The following is a 22,132-nucleotide window of genomic DNA, read 5'->3' as shown; positions in this document are numbered from 1 at the left end:
CTTCTTGTCCTGGTAGCAAGATTAAATATCCAACTTATTATACAATATACAATATAAATCCTTTATGATTTAATTACACACTGGTCAAAGTTACAGTCGTTACCGACACCACACTATTATAATTGACTTTTTGTCTAAAAACAATCATCGAATTCATTTTCACGATAAATGGATTAACAAATAAATGCTGTGTATAGATGAAATCGACATGCAACCGATTGTAGTGTGTATGCTACCGAACACTGTACTCCCCTCCCCCTACTGGGGTGTCTGCCACAGGTAATAGTGCCAATGTAATGGTGTGTATATAACGGATAATAATTTGTATGGAAACAGTGTATAATAGTGTGTATAGAACGTATGATGGTGTGTATGGAAACAACGATGATGTGTATAGAACGGATGATACTGTGTATGTAAAGAACAATAGTGTGTATAGAACGGGTAGTAGTTTGTATAGTGTGTATAGAATGGACGATGGTGTGTATGAAAACAACAAAGATACGTTTTCAACGGATGATGGGTATGTAAACAATAATACTGTACATAGAATAGAACGGGTAGTAGTTTGTATGGAAATGACAATACCAACGGGTAGACGTTTGTAAGGAAACAATAATGGTGTGTATGGAAATAGTAAAGGTGTGTATGGAAACAGTAATGGTGTGTATGGAAACGGTAATGGTGAGGATGAAACCGATAACGGTGTGTATGGAAACAGTAATGGTGTGGATGAAACCGACAAAGATGCATGGGGACAGTAATGTCATGTATGAAACCGATAAAGGTATGTACGAAAAGAGTATTGGTGTGGATGAAGCCGATAAGGTAGTATATGGAAACAGTAATGGTGTGGATGAAACCGATAAGGGTGTGTATGGAAACAGTAATGGCGTGGATGAAACCGATAATAGTGTGTATGATAACAGTAATGGTGTACTTGAAACCGATAATGATGTCGAATTGGTTAATTTAAGATTAATTTGATCACCACCAACTTTTCGTTTAGTTGGAGAAAGCAGTTAAATGTGTACTTCTCGATAAATTAATGGTAATTATTTGCAATAATTACGTTAACGTCAAATCCGCGCGTTATTTTAAACGTTATGCTTGAAGATTTTCCAACTCTTAATTCATAAATAAATGTTTAACCCTGAAAGTACACCCGAGATTTACCAGTCGACCAACACGCGTACTTCCTTTATAAACAGTCTGTTAATAAATTAACTTATCACTTAAACCTTCTAATAAACTCTTCAATTTATGTTTGCACAGTCTTTTTTTTATCAAATTAATCAAGTTATTATCATGAGTTGAATTAGTTCACTAGGATTTTATAAAAAAAAAAATTATTTATAAAAGGTAATTTCGTGAACTTGAATACTTTGTTTTATTTTATTAAATTTCTTTTACATATTTTTTGATCATGATTGTTTTGCCTTGATTAGTTAATTTTGCTGTTGTTCCTTGATTAGTTCTATTAATATATAAATATATGTAGAGTTATTTTAATGTTTTTATTGGTTAGCCTTAGGAAAACGATGGTAATTCGTTAGTGGGTCGGTACAGCTAATAAAATGTTATTAAAGACATACAATAATATAACATTAACACTAACCAAGGGCAGCTTAGTAAGTCAATCATCCCACCTTTAAAATGTGCCATAAAAACAAATATTACAGATCAAGTTTCACAACACTTGTTAAACAAATTTTGAGAAAAAAAACCTGCAGCCTGAACCATTACAGCTGAACGATAAATCGTTCTTTCAAAAGAATGCGTTTATATCTAAAAGGTTGTAACGTTCTTCGATTATATCGATTAGGTGAATATTTGATGTAGAAATAATTTGAACAATGCGGAGGCGTGGTTTAACATTTCTATAGAGTCTCGCCAAGTCTTTTCACACTGCATTTGTTATATGTTTATAATTAGACTCCTTTGTGAGATGATTTGAATAACAAGAATTGTAGTCTCTTAGAAAAAAGAAATAGCTTAAAAAATCTCCATGCGATTTAAATAGTACAAATTAAGCAGTCAATGTTGTATTTACTCTTTTACAGACAGGTGGGGTGTCAGCTGCAACCTTGGTTCAAAATGCAAAGTTTTGTGTTTATGTTGAACTGTAGCTTAGTTTTATTTGTTTTGTGATGACTATAGAAACTTGTATTTACAAAATTAGAGTCTCTCTTACTCGATCTGTTGTTTCTATGTTAAAAAGAGAGTTTAGCATATATTGTACCTTAATACCTTAACTACCTTTCTTTGTGTAGTCTTTTTGTTTCATTCTTTTTAACAAGCGTTCTTTTTTGTTATCAAGTTTTTTATTTTGGTTCTACACGTGAGTAGTTAAGGCGGATCCAATCACTCTTTAAACATAAATAGGTTAATAATAGGTGTTTACTGCGAGGAATAAATATCAAAACGTTGCTGATATTTAAACAATTAAAGATGTGCGAGTTTGCGTCTGTCACCCAGACCGTTTAGCAGTGAAGAGTTTCACACACAACCGCACCGAGAACGGTTCTGGCAAAAGTAGTGTAAATAGGTCCGACTTCTCGAATTTTATCACCACAATATCCGAACTTTACGGGAGCCGCGATGGCTCGATGAGTAAGACGCTGGCTCGCTATCCAAATGGTCTTGGGATCGCTCATTGTATTAGCCGAGAAGTTGCTCGGAATTTTTACGGCGTGGTTTCCTCTTGTCAGTCGTGCAGGACGTATGGTCTGACGAAAAGCCGAGGACCCGTGTAAATATTGGCGTGCACGCAAAAGAAGCCCTGACAATAGCAATTCGATATAAGAGTAGGCCACATCGCTGCTGTCCGGGCAAAATTTCCCCCCTAACCAACTGCATGGCGTATAATCCGAGTCGATGCAGAAAAGTAGACGTTAAACCCCCCCATTTCATTTGCACTCCCGGGCCTGCACGGTTCGCTTTATCGATGCCTAGTGTAAACGGGCTTTATGTTTATAGGTTATAATAAATGAAAGAAGAAACTGTCTATTTGTTATATCAGTTCTTTATTTGCTTCTACACTAGGATACTAGACAGACAAATTACACCATATTACTCATTTCCTTTATGAGTAATAGTGTAAAGTAACGAATAGGTTACATTATCATAATAATGTGATTTCGGAAATTTGAATATTTCATACATACGTCACGTGTTGTGGTAAGACAGAGACTGTATTGTATGATTGCGATATTATCATTGTATGAGATCGCCACTCCTATCAATTACAAGCCGTCTACTTTGGGTATTGTGTAAGAGGCAGGGTATGCTTACTCGTTGTATAATAACACCTAATAATACTCGTGGAGTTCATATAGCTTGTTTGTTGAAGTTTTGCATTGATAATATTCTAAAAATGTATAAATTTATCTGTCACGACCACACCTGTCTGTCTGTATAAAGTCATTAACTGTTAATTTGAATTCATTGAACAACATATTCACCTAGTGTAAAGTAAATCAATATAAATATGCAATCTTGCAAAATATAACAATATATACAGAACTAGCTGTATAATCATTCATTTTATATAGGACTATATAGTCACTTTATTTATTAATGATTTGCTAAATAGGTAAATAATGTTCTAATACGAACTTTATTTTAAAATTAAAAGACTTAAAGGAGCTAAATCACTAATATTTGGGACCTAGAAATGGACACAAATGGGTAGCAACGTATATAATAATGTAATATGAATGTATATATAAACTGATTTACATTGAATCGTTTCTGTTTTTACTGTAATTTCTAATCAGTTATGTTCGGCGAAATATGCCAGAAGTCTCAATCGAATGGCAATCTCTAGCGTCTGGTCTACACCGAAAGTATTTATTGCGCATGCTCTCCAGATAAGAACATGGTCTCACCGTTTGACATGACTTGTGGAATATGTCTAGTTTCGTTCTTCGAGTCCCTGGTTAAAAACGGCGCTGAAATGCATGATAGTGATAGTACACGATTCGTGTACCAATGGTAAAATGTTTATTTTGTCCTAAATATTGGATATCAGAAGTTCGTCTTTTTCTGGTAAGATCACAACACCAATGTTGATTTAAATTGACAAATAATTCGTCTTTTCAATGTCGAAGACTTTGGATGATATTGAGTTAGAGACTTAGTTACTTAATATTTAGTTTTATGTCTGCTATGCAAGGTAATGAAATTTTGCTAATGCACAAACAACCAAGGGGTCCATTGCTATAAAGTTGGCCGAAAGGCTTATTTTGATTGAAACTTATTTAGTTAGAAAATTTTGCTAATGCACAAACAACCAAGGGGTCCATTGCTATAAAGTTGGCCGAAAGGCTTATTTTGATTGAAACTTATTTAGTTAGAAAAATTGACAATACACTGTATATACAGTCAAGTAGACTATGTGGTCGGTAGTTGGTTATTTTAGAAAAAATGAACACATCCAATAACATAATATAACTACTATATTGGGTGATAACGACATTCTATTTCACAGTCTGCATACTAGCTTTAACTGTCTATAGTGTGTCTGTACCAGTGATGTCATGTCATAATGTACAATAGACCAATCACCTTTATTGTTAAATTCCAGACAATATTAAATATTTCTACCTGAATAATCTCACATTCTACCTTATATAGAATCAACGCAATACAATTACTTTTCACAATCTACTTATTGAACATAAGACCATTATGTTTCCATATTTAGAAGAACGTAACAGGATGCATCATAATACGTAAATCATCTAACACATTTGACACATCAACGCCCCGAAATTCTTAAGCATTACTCTCTAGATGCGTTGGCGTAGGGTCGTAAATGCAATTCTGAACATTTTGTGGCATTTGAGTACAAATTGATACATGAAAGAATTGAGTTAGTCAATTAGTATTTATTTCACACTATGCTCGTCTCCATTTTTTGTGTTTCTGAAAATATGTCATTTTATAATGGTACCCATTTTATACGCCCACATTTTCATGTGGACGTATATTGTCGTTGCCCCTGTCCGTCTGTCCACAATTTGTTTGTGGACATTCTACAGGTCACAATTTTTATCCGATTTTGACGATTTATCCCCAAAGATCTCGGTTCCTGTAGATATTGGCATGTATCGGATCGTAACTTCATGGATTATGGCCTCTGATTGTACAAAAAATCCCGTTTTAGCGTGTGGACACTCTAGAGGTCACAATTTTCATCTGATTTTATTGAAACTTGAAATATAACTCATTGATCTCGTTTCCTTTCAGTATTAGCGCATATCGGACCGTAACTTCATGGATACTGGCCTCTGATTGAACGAAAAACAAAATCACGTTTTTAGCTTGTGGTCTCTCTAGCGATCACAATTTTTATCCGATTTAAAAAAAAATCGTTCGAATATATTTCACTGTTACACCATAATGAGTTCGAGTTTCGCCAAAATCAAACCCGAAGCTGCCGAACAAAACAGACCGCTCCCTGTACGCAAATAGTGTTAAATGTAATATCGAGGTTGTGGACACTGTAGAGGTCACAATTTTATCCGATTTTGATGAAACTTAAAACTAGTTTATTTCCCAAAGATCTCGGTTCCTTTCGATATTTGTGCATATCAGACCGCGGGTTAAAGGATTATGGCCCCACGTTGTACGAAAAAAATCGCGAGAGGTCACACGTTTTATCCGATTGTAAAAATCGTTTCAGTATATCATCGTTACATCCTGATGATGATTGAGTTCGAATTTCGTAGAAATCGGACCGAAACTGCTCGACAAAATGGCTGTTGTTTGAACGCAAATATTGTAAAAGTATGTAATACCAAAGTTGTGGACCCGCTAAAGGTCACAATTTCTGTCCGATTTTAATGAAACTTAAAATATTTGTTTATATCCCAAAGATCTCAGGTCCTTGGATATTCGCATATATCAGACCATAACTTCCTGGATTATGTTCCCTGATTGTATGAAAAATCACATTTTTAGATTTTGGATCCTCTAGAGGTCACAATTTTTATCCAATTTTAAAAACAGTTTAAATATATCATGGATGCACCATGATGAAGGTAGGGTTCATATTACATAAAAATCGAACCGAAACTGTCCGACAAAATGGCTGCTGCTTGTACGCAAATTGTGTAAAAATATGTAATATGAAGGTTGCGGAACCTCTAAATGTCACAATTTTTATCCGATTTTGATGAAATTTAAAATATATCTTTTTATCCCAAAGAGCTCAGTCCGTGTCGATATTCGCGCATTTTAGACCATAATATTATGGTCCCTGATTGTACGAAAAAACACGATTTTGTTTTAGCTTGTTAACTACCCATTTCTTGTAAACTGTGGGCGTATCGTGCCTGGCAACCTCTGGTCTTGAAGTGGTGTAATGTGATCCATCCTCAGAGGAGAAGGATATGATTTGATGGGTTGTATGCGCATCCACGGCATTGATTCTACGCCCTGATTCAAATAATATAAGTTATATTGATTTTAGCTGTTATATTGAGATACTCAAAGGATGAGAAACTCTAAATGGTAATGATCTTATTAAAAAGTTTAAAACGTATAATATATCTTTTTAAGACACCCGACAAGGTGCTTGTAGTATGCGGTGACATTTGTAATTTATCATTAAAAATTTCACCTGACTCTCTCTAACCTTTTGTAATCATGACTGAGACAATACGCTATTCTTGACTTGATGTCCTGGGATATGTAAATCTCATGTACGGTATGTGTAAGTCATGAATTAAAATATTTTACATTACGTCAAAGTACACATTTTTTTCAACTTTTTTTTTTATTTCTATACGTACACAAGAAATTTGATTCACATGAAGTGAAGACGTATTTTATTGCAACTGCACAATTTGAAAGGTTATCATTAAAAGTTGGTCTAGTAAAATGTTTAGCATCCTCACGTTTTTATATAACATGTCTTGTTACAGGTGGTAAACACCAATTATGTCTTCTGGTATTAAATTACACATGCCTGTCCTCCCTTTGTCTATACCATTGAACCATGTGTACTAGACAAGATAACTTTTTGGTAAAAATTCAAAATCTGGAAAGCCATTTAAATGTCTTTTGGAGAAAATTAATACAGGCCCTTTTTTCGGAATATTAGTTTATTGAGTAAAATATTGTTTAAACTAAACATTTGTAATTAAATTCTAATTTTCTAGACCTCATCATGTTTGAGAAACAATGTACCTACCCCAGTCTCTTTTCTAGTCTGCCATTTGCTTATGATCGAGAATTGGCACCATAATTGTAATTCCTTACTATTCACCTGTTGATTAAAAGTATTTATAACTAGTTTGATTAACAAGTAGAATATCCTTTTTGATATTTTACCGCCCCGCGGCTGGTACAAGATATATAAAGGGTAGATTAACGTTCTTTAATATCAACATTGATTCAATTCTTCACCATTTTGAACTTTACAGACAGCTAAAACTGTTCAACTAGCCCTAGGCGGTTTCTGTACATTTGACATTCAGATTGAGTGATTTTACATGATGTGTTTTAACAAAAAATCTTATAGATCCATCTTTGTTGTTTAATGACTCACTTTAACACGTCACCCCATCTTTTCAAAAATCACTCAGTTATAGTATTTGATACCACCCACGAAGGACACTTTCTAAGTTTGTTTGACCCTTCTTTTAGTCATCGTCTCGTTATTTCATTTGTTTGTAATTGGTAGTAAGTAGTTCCAAAAACAGCCTCAAGTGACGTTACATTTTCATGAAAATGCTAATGACGAGCATCGTCGATTAAATTAGAATTATATCTCGACGGAAATTCAATAAAATTAGAATGATACCCTGATGAAATTTTCATAAAAGTTTGTATTGACTGTCTGTAAATCAAAAACAAACTTAAAGTGAATGTAGGGCCTATATTTAGAAATTAGCTGGTACTTAATCTCTATGAAATTAGAGTATAGAATTCAACCTGGACTGAATGTCTTTGAAAGTAGCAGTCTGGACAGAATTAAGTCTATACTGAAAGTGTGTATAAAATTAGAATTAAGTCTGCATTTTCAAACAGTTGCATGTTCTATATTAACAGAATAACATAATAACGACCGTTGGCGGTGCCTGTAAAATACTGTATATGAATGATATCCGCTGCATATGAGGCCATATTTAGTAAGCGTGGTTAAAGCTTCCATAAATTAAGTTCATCTATATAAGATAACGTCAACATTAATTCCTGGCATTGATCTATTGTATTTGAAGATAATTACTAATCCGCTATAATTATTTGGCTGTTGTGTTTGTCAGACCATAAACTAGTTCCATACTACCTGTTTATTGGAAGTTAACGACAGTCTAGTTATACATAAAATACTAAGTTAATTAATCATTGAACATACAGAATGGCGGTGGTCTGTTATGACCGAGTTAACTATAGGCGTTCTTTACCAGGGTTTCGATTTTGACAAGAGTCCCGTTTTATAAAGCACTCGTAAGACTTACGTACATTTTACTACACTACTGTTTGGAACTTTCATTTTCGTAACTTTTCGAACGCTTCGTGAAACGTAGCCTTGACGATGGCGGAAAATGAAATGAAATGGGTTTAACACGCCAATAAAGACGGGCATACGTGTGTGATATGGGCGAAAGTTTGTTTGGACGCGTAATTTCCGTCTACTTTTTTTTTATCGAATTCCAACTGTCAAGAGTTATTTTACGTCCATGCCAACTATGGACCTCAGTTTTTTGTTCCATGTGAAAGACTAGACGATTTTATTTGCACCCAATCCGGCAGTGATGGCCTGATTTGGTACAATGATCAGCAATGAATATTTGCTAGGCCGCCACAATCACTGAGATGGATGACATTGGTGCGGGTTAATTAGCTCACAATATTAACTGTGTTGCTTCTACAAATTAAATTCTAGAACACTTTTTTTTGAAGTATTAGAAATCCTGAGTCAGTGCTATCGCAGCCCACATTAGGCGGCAACAACTATACTAGGCTAATATATAACTCGATGATCATAAAATGCAGGTAAAACATGAGTATCGTGATAAGCGGTCTGTAACCTGAAAAAGGGTTTTGACAGAAAGATCAGATCTTCTGATTCACCATTTGCCACAGTTAACTAAAAACCGTTGATCTTTACAATAATCAAGATAAGATAGTGACACGTGTAGTGTAAGGTTTGTCTGATTCTATAACTATTGTGTAGCCATAAAGGTCAAATCAGTTCATGATTAGCAGAGAAATATCAGTTTTCTATAGAGTAAAGATCTACCATGGTCATCTTGTTTGCTGCGGTGTCCTGTCCGCGTCGATGACGTCTACCTTAAGGCGATGTCATTGATACTTTCACATTGTTCACGTATATGTAAACACAGAATCGTCGTCCATTTAAACGATTTCATTGACCAATCAATTAATATATTGTGGTCGTATTTTCCCGAATTTAATGAATAGTTAGAATAATATTTAAGTAAACCACACTGGGATTGTGTTGAAATGAAGTTTATACCCCCTCAAGGGACGTAACCGGAGAAACCGACCCAATAGGCGCTAATGAAGAACGGCTACTACAGTGTACTCCAGGGATGGCGGACAATAACAAGTGGGAACTTGAAGTAGCCATCACAAAAAAACCCAACATATTTTACCGAGATTCTGAATCTTACAATGGACATTGTGCGATTTGTATATCCTAAAAATTGTTATTGTCAAGTAGTAATGTCGTGAAGAAGGCATTGATGGTCTGATTTGGCTTTAAATAGTTCGTAGCTTATCTAAAATACACATAACATTATCTAACTATCATAATACAGACAAAATAATGAGACTCAGTTTGGTACTGTAACACCACAAGATCAATCTCATAATTCAACTGCAAGAGCAATATTGCCGACATTGACATACATTGTAGGACCGCCATTGGAGTTTTGAAACTCGTCGTTAACATTTAGAGCCAAACTACTTATAGTACATAATTTTGGTTTCAGACATCTAATTAATTTGTGTTCTTGACAAATTAATTATTTGTTTGATTGGTGAGAAGTGATACTAAAATAAAACTTGATATTTCTAACTGCACGGTTACATTCTACAGCCCAGGTGTAAACATATGATTGTGGAAGAAAGGATTGGGGTGTTGATGACCTGTCTGGCGCTGGCGATGAGTATCAATCCGCATGGGCAATCTCTCCAAACAGCTGCATGGTCACGGCCAGTAACTGATATAAAACAAATAGCTTTATATGTTAGGCACTCGATTCCGGTGAATGAATCCCTGTAATATCCGCATTGGATATCTTTCAACTGCTGTTAAAATAATCGAACCCCGAACAAAATGTCGTACATGTATATTTTGGGAAGTGGATACAGGAAATAGCGTGTGAAGTGAGAAGCTGCACTCAATCAGCTGATGTAGTATTATAGTTTTTGTGTTTATGTTAGTTAAGTGTCGAGATATTGAATGGGTAATAACCTTACTTTTTTAGATTTAAAGTTGATTTTTTTACACCTTATTGGGTGTCTGGTGTATGTAATATATGTATTAATGAATTGAATAGGATTTAGGATGTACTCTTTGTGGAATATCAAGGGCTCTTTTAAATGTATAAAAAGGATTTAAGAATGTGTCCATCCGAAGAACTAAAGTCGCAACCCTGCCTTCACATATTTCAGTGTACCGTTTTATACCAAGCAATGCACGAGAGCGAATGAGGTTTATCGTCCGTTTAACGCAGACTAGGCCATTTCGGGACTAAGATGATACATGTACATTTATCCCAGTCCTTGACACAACCAAATGCGAGGAAAACCAGAGGAAAAATGTGTCAGTGTCAGGCCTCTTGGCCACCCGAAGCCCCCTTTACATATTTATAGTACCTACCCGAGTTTAGACCAAATCATTAAATCGATTCTTCGAAGCACCACAGATGCCTAATCAATGAGTATAATTAATGGGAAAGGAGTTAATTGTGTGAAGTAATTAAATGGATGGCTAAACTATTTCCAGACCCCGCAAATAACATACAATGGGACTGACCTGGTAGACGCAAAGCATTTACAGTGGTCAGTTATCGGTCAATGATGTAAAATACAATACAACACGGGTCCAAAATAAACCCCATTATTCTTGAGTGTCTCTATCATGAATAGGTAATTTTCAACTATTTTGGTTTGCATTGATTTCCTAACCAAAGGTGGTCTTGGAAATTGTTAGTGGTATTTTCCATATATATATACTTTTGTTGCTTTTCCTTTACATAGAGCTACCAGAGTGAAACGAAGATATCAGTTTTCAAAATTGCTTCAGCGAAGTCTAACGGGGGAAACTTTTGACAAAAAAAAATGTAATATTGGTGTGTGTAATTGATCAGCGAGTGTTCTCAAACATCGTTTGATGTAAGAATTGTTTGAATGTACAATGATATGTATCTGACACAGAGTACTACTCAATATAGTCCTGTATGATTCATATAATTGGTGTATGATACATCGTAGGACAAACTTTTTGTGAAATTAGTATGTGAAATAAATCATCAAGTTAGCCGGTATTGAAATTTTCTCGATGTAAACTTCCCTTAAGCCTAGGTCACACCATCCCGTTTTGGCCATGGTTTACCCAGGGTCTCTCCGGTCTCCCCTGTTCTCAAACCTGTGCCAACCGGGTCCATTTTGGGCGGAAAAAAGCGGCAAGTCCACTGTTTGACCACGGTGCCACTACTGTTTGCTCATCGTAGCGCCACCGGGATCAAATATCAGGAAGCTTAACTTTGATCTGTGGCTAGATAAATCCTATATAAGTAATTGTAGTTGAAGAACCAAATTAGTATAATGGTAAACAGCTAAGTAAACAATTGTACAGAATGGTTGAAGTACAATAATCATCAAAATCTTTATTGATTTAGTAAACACATTTTAACAGAACAATGAACAGATGAAAGCAGTTCTTGTCTGATTTATATGGATCACTGAAATAGAAAACTTAATAAGCGTGCCGTTAGAAAATTAAGCACTTGTCAGGAATTTTTAGTAGAAATTATATTCATTACAGATTTTAAATTGTGAAGCTAAGTATCGGAACTGATTGGAAAATATCTTGATCGATGCTATACTTAGTATTATTAATCAAGGGTTACAATTAAACACAAAATAGAAAATTCAGCATTTTTCAGGATTTTTTTTTAGTTTCAGGTAGAATTGATCTTTTGTCTTCATAAGTAGTTATATTCATTGCAGATTTTAAATTCTGGAACTAAAGCATCGGAACTGATTGAAAATAGTTTGATCGGTGTTTTGCTTAGTATAATTAGTCAATTGAGTTAATTGAGTTAACATGAGGTAAAATAAGACACGAATAAATGAAAGTTCCTGCGATTAATTTACAGTTTAATTGCATCTGGCTTTGATTCAATATTATGAGGTATTATACCTTCAGGTGTTACAGCCCGCCTTTTAACTATATTTATAGCACTGATACTTATTGTTGGTGCCGATACTTGAGAGTCGAGTATTGGCCTTTTGGCTAGAATTTCCCGGGTTTGAATCCCGCTGTCAGGTTTTAACCTGTCAGGGATGCTGCTGTGGTGGCTGACCAGGAATAAGGCGCAAAACCGAGGTCCCAATGACGTACATGTACAAGAACTCCCGACCATTGCCGCTCATCAGACCAAATTATCCCTGCCCCCGCGTCCATTGAAATGAAATATACCACAGGTTAATCTCAATATGACTGGATCGGTTTATTCCCTTCCATTCGATTCTGATACTTGTTGATAGACGATTAGGTAAACCAGTTGTTTATTATAATGTAATGAGGCGGACAATTCGGCGTGGCTGTTGATGTGAAATTCCATGTTTAACACATCATATATTACAGTATGTTTTTTAGTATGTAAAAGTTGGCATGGTTATTTATATTTATATAACTTGATGAGGTGACATCAAGGTTATTTCACATAGTTTCTCATTTAAAGCACATTTTAACTCGAACCATTTTCTCAATTTACAGACGTTTATCATGAATAATGTTTAAAATTTAGCCGCCATTGAGGATGGGGAGATTTGATCTGGAATAGAGAATTGATTATGAACTCACACCGAGACAAACTATCCCTGATCAGTATGTCTTAAACTGTATTCCATCCCTTTTTTTTTTAGCAAGGATCGGTATTATGCATTTTGTTATCGTTCGTTCGTTCGTTTCTGGAGTTTTACGTCCACTTCCACCTAAGGTGATATCGTAGATAATTTTGTTATCAAAAGTGATCGGAAGAAATTTATTCATGAAATTTGACGACTGTGCTCTTTACTTACAGTGCATTATGCCAAAAATAACGCCATTACCTTGTCACAGCAATAATCTGCAAAGTAAAAAAATAAGAGGGAAAAACGCACTGTAATTGATTAATTTATATGTCGATGGCGTAAGTATACCTTTCTCATGCAGTATGCATTTACATGTATTTACTAAACGCAATGACCCACGGTGTACTTTAAACGGAATATACTGTCTTCCACACATGCGAATCGGAATCAATAATTGACCGCATTAATAGTTAGATAGCTCATAATCAATATAACATTATGAGGCTGGGCGTCAACCAGTATATAAACTCACATTAACTAAGTTAACTGGTAAAACCAGAAGCTCGTGTAATAAACCGAGCGTGCGATATCCATGGCAAACTTTCACAAAATAAATACGAACCCTTACCAACAACTGAATTATACGTAGATACCTAATACCAATAACCAAACGTTCTAGGTATATTTGAAAAGAATATGCTCGAGACATTTGTAGGATCTGTCTAATTAGCAAGTTCTTTTAATTGGAAACATTCATTAGCTTGTAAGACTTTAAAAGCTTTTATGTTAGATTGATTTCGACTAAAGAAAGGTTCACGTTTCTTTTTTGTACAAACAAGCATCGACGTATCAGATTATTGTAAATCCTCTAAAGGAATTTTATATAAGCAGAATAGCGATCTGAATAAAAACATTGTAACATCGTGTCTGGTCAAATAACAGTTCACCACATCCCAGAAATGAATGAAAATCTCCCAAGAGTGAATAGGAAATTGGAATAAAACTTGATTTGGTTGAAATAAGTTATTCTAGCAAGCCCGAAGGCAATCAACTGATCAAATAATACTTTGAAATTGTATGGCCACAGACAATTATTTAGGTCGTAATGACTGTATAAATATATTAATCACTTATAACCAGACAGTATATGATATAATATTATAGTGAATTACATACATCCAAAAGAACAATGAAGATGAATGACTGGATAAAGGCAATTCCGGTAAAGGTTTTGGTGCTTGCATCTCTCGAGTATCAAACACAATTATTGTGTACGGTTGTATTCATAACTAGAGTTTGACTCTAACATTTTACAAATGAAATTGGGTTTAACGTAGCACTGCTATTATGCAGTTTCATTAACATGTAACAATGTTCTAACCAGAGTGGGCTTAATGATCAACTGATCTCAAGAGTTCTATCCACTTCAAAACATGGCAAGGAATAGACACCACTTACTTATATACTAAACAGCAGAAAAACAAAAAACAAAAAACAAAAAAACAAAAACAGAAACCAAAAAAACGTCAGCACGATTTCAAAATCAGAGAGGCACTTTAATCAAATCATTTTAGAAAACGATGTTCAATCGGGTTTAAGTCCGGACTAAGGGCTGTCCAGTGCATAACGTTGACGCCGTTCTGCTGTAGAAAGTCCCGAGTAACTCTAGCGGTGTGGGCACGGGCGTTGTCATGGTGGAAAACGTTGTTTCGATGACCTGCGAAATGTGGTATGACGTGGGGTCTGAGAGCTTGATTGATGTAGCGGATTGCTGTGATGCCGCCTCCTCTCCCTGGACCATGAGTCTCGTTCCATGACACATTGGTCAGAATAACGCTGGCCACGTCGACGCCATATTCTGTTCACGTCAATGGCGAGGGTTGAGGATTGGTCCACGGTAAGGTCTACGGCAATGGGTGTTCTCTCTGGTGTGACGTCCGCGCACTGTATCGGTACTGATGGGTTTTCCGTGTTTTCCCACTGTCTGACGTGCTGTCTCAGATGCCTTTGTGAAGGGATTCTGCACGTGCTGTCGCACAACATGGCGGTCTTGTCGCCTTGTGGTAACCCCTGGTCTACCAGTTCGGGGGCGATCATCCGTGGTGTTGGTGGCCCGAAAGCGTTGCTGAAGCCTGTAGATAGTCCGAATATTCACCTGGAGGTGATTGGCAACGGCTTGGCCTGGTTCCTATGAGAAACGTGGCATTCTGCTGACGTTGTAGTGTGAATGAGTCAACCAGGTATGGGGGTGCATTTTATAGAGCTAGTCCCGGTGAACAGCACGTGCAGCATGAGTTACATGAAAATCATGGAGAACACATTACAATCTCAGAAGTCAGGTTGCGTTTTTGAGAACATTTCCTGGGTTCAATTCTGTGTTTGGGAGGGAGCCTTCTTGCTCAGTTAAAGTTGGAGATGTGGTCAGAAATATACAATAAAACATTTGGCAAGTTTTATGCAATGCGTCTATTCAGAGTAACATACCAACCTGACCTTTCTTTTGCTGCTTAGTATATTACCCGTCCTTCCACTTCTAAAGATACTTGCATTCATACTATTTATTGAAATATACGAGGTGTTAGTTCCGATCATGTGTTGAGAGGACGTTAAACCTCATCGCCCCTTATTAGAGACCTTAAGGAATACAGTCTCACTCTTGTTTAAGATATACTGTTAATGACAGTATTTATTTGTAATGGCTGTTGTTGTGGTAATTGTAATATATGAACAGGTGTTAAACTGAAGATCTATTGTGTCAGTTTGTTGGCTGCCTTTTGTTTCTGTGTTTCAGCAGAACGTAATAATACGTGAACTGACATTCAGGTATAACGTTTAGAACAGAACACATTAATAATGAAAACGAGAATGTTTGGGATAGTTTTTTTCAACAAGATTAAAAACGTTCTTTTCCACCTTTTGTTTCGTCATGAAATCCTTATTTAAGAGCACGATGTCGCGCACGATGCATGATATGCTTACTCTTACACTTTTACCATTCTCAGTTGTGGGGCTAAAATTTTGTTCTATCTAAATGTATATATAATAACGGTTATAAAAATGATAAATATTTCAAAAAAGCTCAGTGCCCACCTTCCCCATAAACAATATACTACACCGAAAAGCGAAATATTTCCTATTTTATAAACTGTTTCTAAAATGATTTTGTTGTTAGTTAGTTTAGAATTAGATCACAGACGTACAGCAGACGAGATGAAATGTATAACTTCTAATACAAGGTACATCAAAAATCCCAATGTAAACAGAAATGGCTTATCTTTCTGTGTACAATTTAAACTTTTAAAATGAACTTAGTTATGTTAATTACTTATGTAAAGAGAAAGTTAAAGCTGAGATATTTAACATGTAATTGGTTATTTAAAGATAAGGGTCAAGCTAAGAATAGCGGAGTTATCTATGGCATAACCTTATAATTAAAGTGCAGTAGACTTCAATATTTGGATAAACGGAATATGACCTCATTATAGAAATTTGATCGTTTTTATAATAGTAAAACCTGTTAAGATAGGTAACTTACTCATCGTCACGCTAGTTTTGCTTATGATCGTGTATGCCTATTATTATAGGCATCATAAACAGTTCTTTACAAGTTGTCACACCTAAGCAATTCCGACATCTTGTACGGACCCAGTAGGTGAGGTGGCTGATTGGTTTAACACCTGCGGCTTATACCATAAGTTCTGTCATCGATTCAGTTGTTGGGGTTTAGGTCCCACGCTTGTAAGTGACAAGGGGTACAGTCGACTAACTAACCTCATCTTCTCCTGTTTACGCCTACTGTGAAAGACCATTAAGCACAAATGAATTATTGAAATAAAGATGTCATATGTTAGTTTCGAATTTACCTAGTTAATTTGTGTTCCTTTAGAAACTTTGACTGAAATCACCGATAATATCCTCTACTGACATGTTACCAATATTGTTACTAAAAGGTTGTAGGGGAAATAAAACTATCAAATGGATCTAATGGCCGAATGTTTTTAGACAACTACAAAGAGACTTTTCATAGAATATTTATGTCGCTCACTCCATGATGAAACATGTTTCTATGTCAGAACTATCATCACATGTACCATGTTTTGTAAAAAAAACCGAACAAAACCTCATTAAGACGAGATAGACGCCGTCTAGTAGTGTAGTAATGATAATAGTAATCGTAGCTATGTCTGAAAATAACATTATATTTACATGATAACATAACTTCTGTTTTATTGCCAATATTTCTTTTAACAAAAAATGAATAATTTACATAAAGTGGTTTTATAATGACAAATAAATATCACATATAAAGGGGAGTGCGGGGTACAGACCTGATTTTACTTATATTTCTATAAACTAATTCTTTTAAGTAATAGTTGGAATTAATTCAATCTTTTACGTTGTGGTACAACTACATGTAGTTGTGACTGTCTATTCTTTTTTCTTATGTCTGGTTGAACCTCTGTAGAGTACAACCCAGTGGTACAAATGACCGTGATGGGTAGTCTGCAATATGATTTATTATGTAAGCATCAAGCAAACAACGATGTAACGGATATTGAAGCAAAATCAGACAGAAAAATGAATTTGAAAAATCGAAATAAACTCTCACACTCTGTCATTGTGGACCCTGACTTTAAATTAGAATTTAAAAAGAGACAAACTGTACTATATACAGATTAATCGGAGATGCATGGACTCCATAAAGTTGTGACGAAAAAACAAAACTACCACCAACAAACTTGTATAGTAACGCTCGTTTTAACGTTTCATATAAAGTTTTCAACGTTGCTCCGATTCTAGAAGTAAACCTAAGCAGCAAGCCAAGTTTTCAGTACTGGGTATATGCCCCTTGTGGGTGGACGTTTCGTTTCCTGTCAAACCATCTTAATAAATTCTTTCTTTCCAATTCCTTTAACTGTAATATTTGTTTTGGCCATAATTATTTACAGCAACAGGTCGCAATCTGTCGTCGTATTTGGTTTCAGCTCTCTGGGAATAAGACATCACATACTGTTGTATTAACAGAGATGGCGAAAGTCTGCTCATATAACCCCTCCAAAGATTAAAATCATATTAATATTAACTAATCGTGTGTTATAATATTTACACATCTGTATTCCCTTTAAATCATTGTACTAGAGCTGTTGAGTTTCCTGGGGATTTTAATTTATATTAGAGTCTTTATTTATGAAAATTGGGAAATCACTCTGATCATCAATAGATGCATCAATCTGAGAAGGAGTTGTTTTAAAGAGAGAGAGAGAGAGAGAGAGAGAGAGAGAGAGAGAGAGAGTGGGGGGGGGGTTAACGTCCACTCGACACAAACTAGTTCATTTCGGAACTAACACATGGTTGAACAGGCGACCCTACTCCTTGTCACGTATAACCGGGGAATCGAAACCACGCCATTTGAATCAATGACAGACCTTATTATACAGCGCGCACGTGCTAACCATTCGCCCCCCCCCCCTATTGTTCCAAAGAGAGATGGTCTATAGTTTATGTCAAGTGGATGTTCAACGCAATTTCTCACCCCTCTTGTTATAGGCAGGTAAAACGGTTAAAATGAAAATATGATCACGATCGCGATAACAGATACTCAAAATGTCAGAGAGCTTGTGTTTTTTAATTAAAGGTTAAATTCCAAGAAATGATCAAATTCAGAAAAGAAAATATCATTTAGTTGAAATAACTGTTAATTAACATGCGGTGATATTGACCACATATTAGGATAATCTAAATCGGTGTCAAACAAAAATGATAATTTTACATAATTCTAATAATTATAGAATTATGACTATATTTTATTGGGTGTGACCGTACACAGTAAATATAATGTCAGCGCGAGTGAAACCACTGGGATTGTAATTCCCTTCAATTTATTATCTATCGTGGGCTGAATTAACCCCGTCTATTTCCTGGGTAGAGTATCGTGTGGTATATTATTATATTACATTATCATCACAGTGATCGACAATTTCACAATATAGGTATAATATAATATAATCTCAATATATTAGCTGAAACAATAGATGTAAACAATAAGTTGGATGACATTAAATTAAATGACTTCTCACTGTAACCAAAATTGCAATCACTGTGTCTTTGATTTCATGCAATGAAACCACACTAAATCATCTTCCCACATTTCCTGCAGGACACTATTTAGCAGATCCTGAAATACTATCCCTAACTCCGGAACTTTGTGAACATGATTAGTCCACAGTGTTGAATGGAATTTGGCCTCGTCTATAAAATACATTGGTCTTTTTGAAACTAATATTGTACCCTGCACCTCATGTTGTTGACTCCCATCCGATCAATTAGGCAGGTGTTCATTGTTTCTTTCTGACACGTAGGAGCCAGGATAACAAAAACCAAAGGAGAGAGAGAGGAATGGGGTTTAACGTCCACTTGACACAAACTAGGTCATTTCGGGACTAATATATGGTTTAATGTTATTTCAATAATTCGCTTGCGCATAGGGGACTTTTAGCAGTGGGATGAAACCGGAAGACCAAAGGGCTTTAGTAGGGATGTTATACCATCCAATTTCCGCTGAACATATTATCTCTTAGAAGTAGAGATAAAGTCCTGATGCTTTAATGTAAATATTCACTTGCTTTTTATTTCAGACATGCTATGTGCAAATGGAGAATCCGAATTGAATCTCAGTCAAGGAGTAAAATAATACATGTGAGAACCGTGGATATGGAGGTCCCTACTAAGAAAGATAATTGTTCTGATACCTACCTCAAGGCATATGATGGTAAGATTACATATAGCAAAACAAATTGTTTTATACTTGTGTGTATTTATAATATTAGAGATGGGATGTACTTTCTACTCCGAATCGTTTCAGGCTCCTGTTAAGGAAATTTGACAATTGACAACGCGTGATCCCATCATCGCCTCTAAATTACGTAGGCATGCATTATTACACATTGAGTTTTTTAAAGAGAGAAATCCAACACCCCGTTTGATGTCCATTTTTATTGTGAAGTAATGGGATAACATTGTGATTCAATTTCATTGATGAAAAACATTAATTGTGATATCACAAATGTCTATATCATTATTTCGCGCTTTGAATGTCAATCCCATCTTACCATCTGTTAATAAAGGATAAAGTACACGACTGTTACACTTTTCTCATAAAGTGTTGTTTTACAATTTTTTTATGCAGGATGGGGTTTGGACCCCCCCCCCCTCTCTGGACCTGCCCTTACATATATCTTCTATACTGTACGGTCTAATTTCAAGCGTATCCTGCGAATGTATAACCATCTTTTGGGGACCCTTATATAAAACATGTCAAACTGTAGTAATAGAGTGATTTATTTTGTTTCAGGACAATATAATACAGCTCCATTGATAAAACAATGGTGTGATGACTCGACCATAGTATCATCAGGGGCTTACGTTATTATAGAATTCCATGCCAGTCATTTGTCTGGTAAAGGCTTTGCCCTGTCCTTCCACGAGATAAATACTTGTAAGTACTTATATATTTTATTTTTAGACTATTTGAGTAGTTATTGTCTGGGAATGCAGGTCAAGGATAGATCAAGGGATTGTGGAATCCAACAAGGCATCCTTGTCAGAGATGCAGGACGGAAGGCATGACAACGACCAGCGTCTAGTTATTCGGATAATACAGAAAACAAGACCCCATGTACAATGCTGGCGTGCACGTAAAAGAATCTCTAACAGTTGGAAGTCAATTTCCCCCGTAGCACACCGTATGGCGTATGTTCGTCTACATCATCCCGGTTGGTGCAGAAAAGTAGGACGATAAACCACATTTCATTCATTCATTTATTGTGGGTATAGACATGATTAATATGCAGTAGATAGCAGTAGATATACATTTAAAAACCATCTACGTGTCCAACTAAAGTGTTTTTATTAAATTTGAATATTTTGTAGTTTCCCACAAATGTAAGGCGGGAGGTATTCAGAAGATTGACTTAACCCAAACACCATTGGTTATTTCATTCCCGGATGAGGACGCGTTTAAAAATGGGTGAGTTGACAATAATACGTACTATGCGTTATAATACTAGGTGCTGTTATAGGATCTATGTCTATGTTATAATAATATTTTTAAATGTATATTTTATGAACATTAGTTCTAACATTTTACAAATGAAGTGAGGAATTTGTCACGATAGACTAGGTCGGGAATGATCGCCGTGAACAGAACACCATCGGGTCTCAAATCAGCGCAACTGCTTTTCAAGTTTTTTTACAACTAATATTTTTGTCTTTGTTGTCCTTATTCTTGTTTTACCACATTTCTTTAAGCAGAAGAATGATTGCGAACTCGCTGCGGGAACGAGTTTGTGTAAAGGGAGATAACTATACTTCATATCTTGAATGTGTAATGTTTCAGGAATGGAGATTGTGAATGGTTATTTACTGCAAATAAAATGGACAGTAAAATTATAGTAGAATTAGATGAATGGATCTTAGACCCCAGTTCAGATTTCTGTAATAATAGTCATATTCAATTCTTCGATGGTAATTTGATATTGTATTATTTTTATTCAAGTTATCGGTAATGGGTATTTTGTTCGACTGTTAATCTGACGCTTCGTAATTTCAGCATATGACTTTCGGCTCGGAAAGTAGTTGTTTGGGCGGGACGAAAAACCTAGGTGCCGTGTATACCAGTGGTAGCACGTTAAATATCCCATGACAGTTCTAAATCTAAATAAGAGTAGGCAGTCCCCACCGCTGTCATGGAAAGATGTTCGTCATAGAACACTGCATATATACTCTTCAAAAAAAGTAGGGGATATTGAAATGCAAATACCTATGCAGGTTGTTTTATGATAAATAGTCATGGACACTTGACATGCTTTGAGAGTATGTTCACAGATGAAGAACTTATCGCCCAAACAGAACCACTGAGCTGCACATGCAACACGCAATAGCGCCATACACGTGGGAGGGGTTCATTGTCAAATTTGACACTTCAAGGAAGGGTTGATGAAAACTGCCGAGTGCTAGTTTATCCTATGCATGTTTTGCTTTCCTATCGGTTCCTGCATAAGATTTACGG

At 35.7% G+C, this 22,132-nt stretch overlaps 1 protein-coding gene across 1 annotated transcript in view; it reads left to right on the top strand.

Moving 5' to 3' along the window:
- Positions 1-22,132, top strand: part of LOC126828709 (deleted in malignant brain tumors 1 protein) — a 48,423-nt gene that overhangs the window by 14,486 nt on the left and 11,805 nt on the right. Inside the window, exons 3-6 of the mRNA XM_050558657.2 lie at positions 19,701-19,834; positions 20,417-20,560; positions 20,995-21,091; positions 21,461-21,588. Coding sequence (XP_050414614.1) covers positions 19,701-19,834; positions 20,417-20,560; positions 20,995-21,091; positions 21,461-21,588 — 503 coding nt within the window. The remainder of the gene's footprint in view (positions 1-19,700; positions 19,835-20,416; positions 20,561-20,994; positions 21,092-21,460; positions 21,589-22,132) is intronic.

Source organism: Patella vulgata, chromosome 7 (genome assembly GCF_932274485.2).
Source record: "Patella vulgata chromosome 7, xgPatVulg1.2, whole genome shotgun sequence".
Taxonomy (NCBI): Eukaryota; Metazoa; Mollusca; class Gastropoda; family Patellidae; genus Patella; species Patella vulgata.
This window is presented reverse-complemented; position numbering and strand designations above follow the sequence as displayed.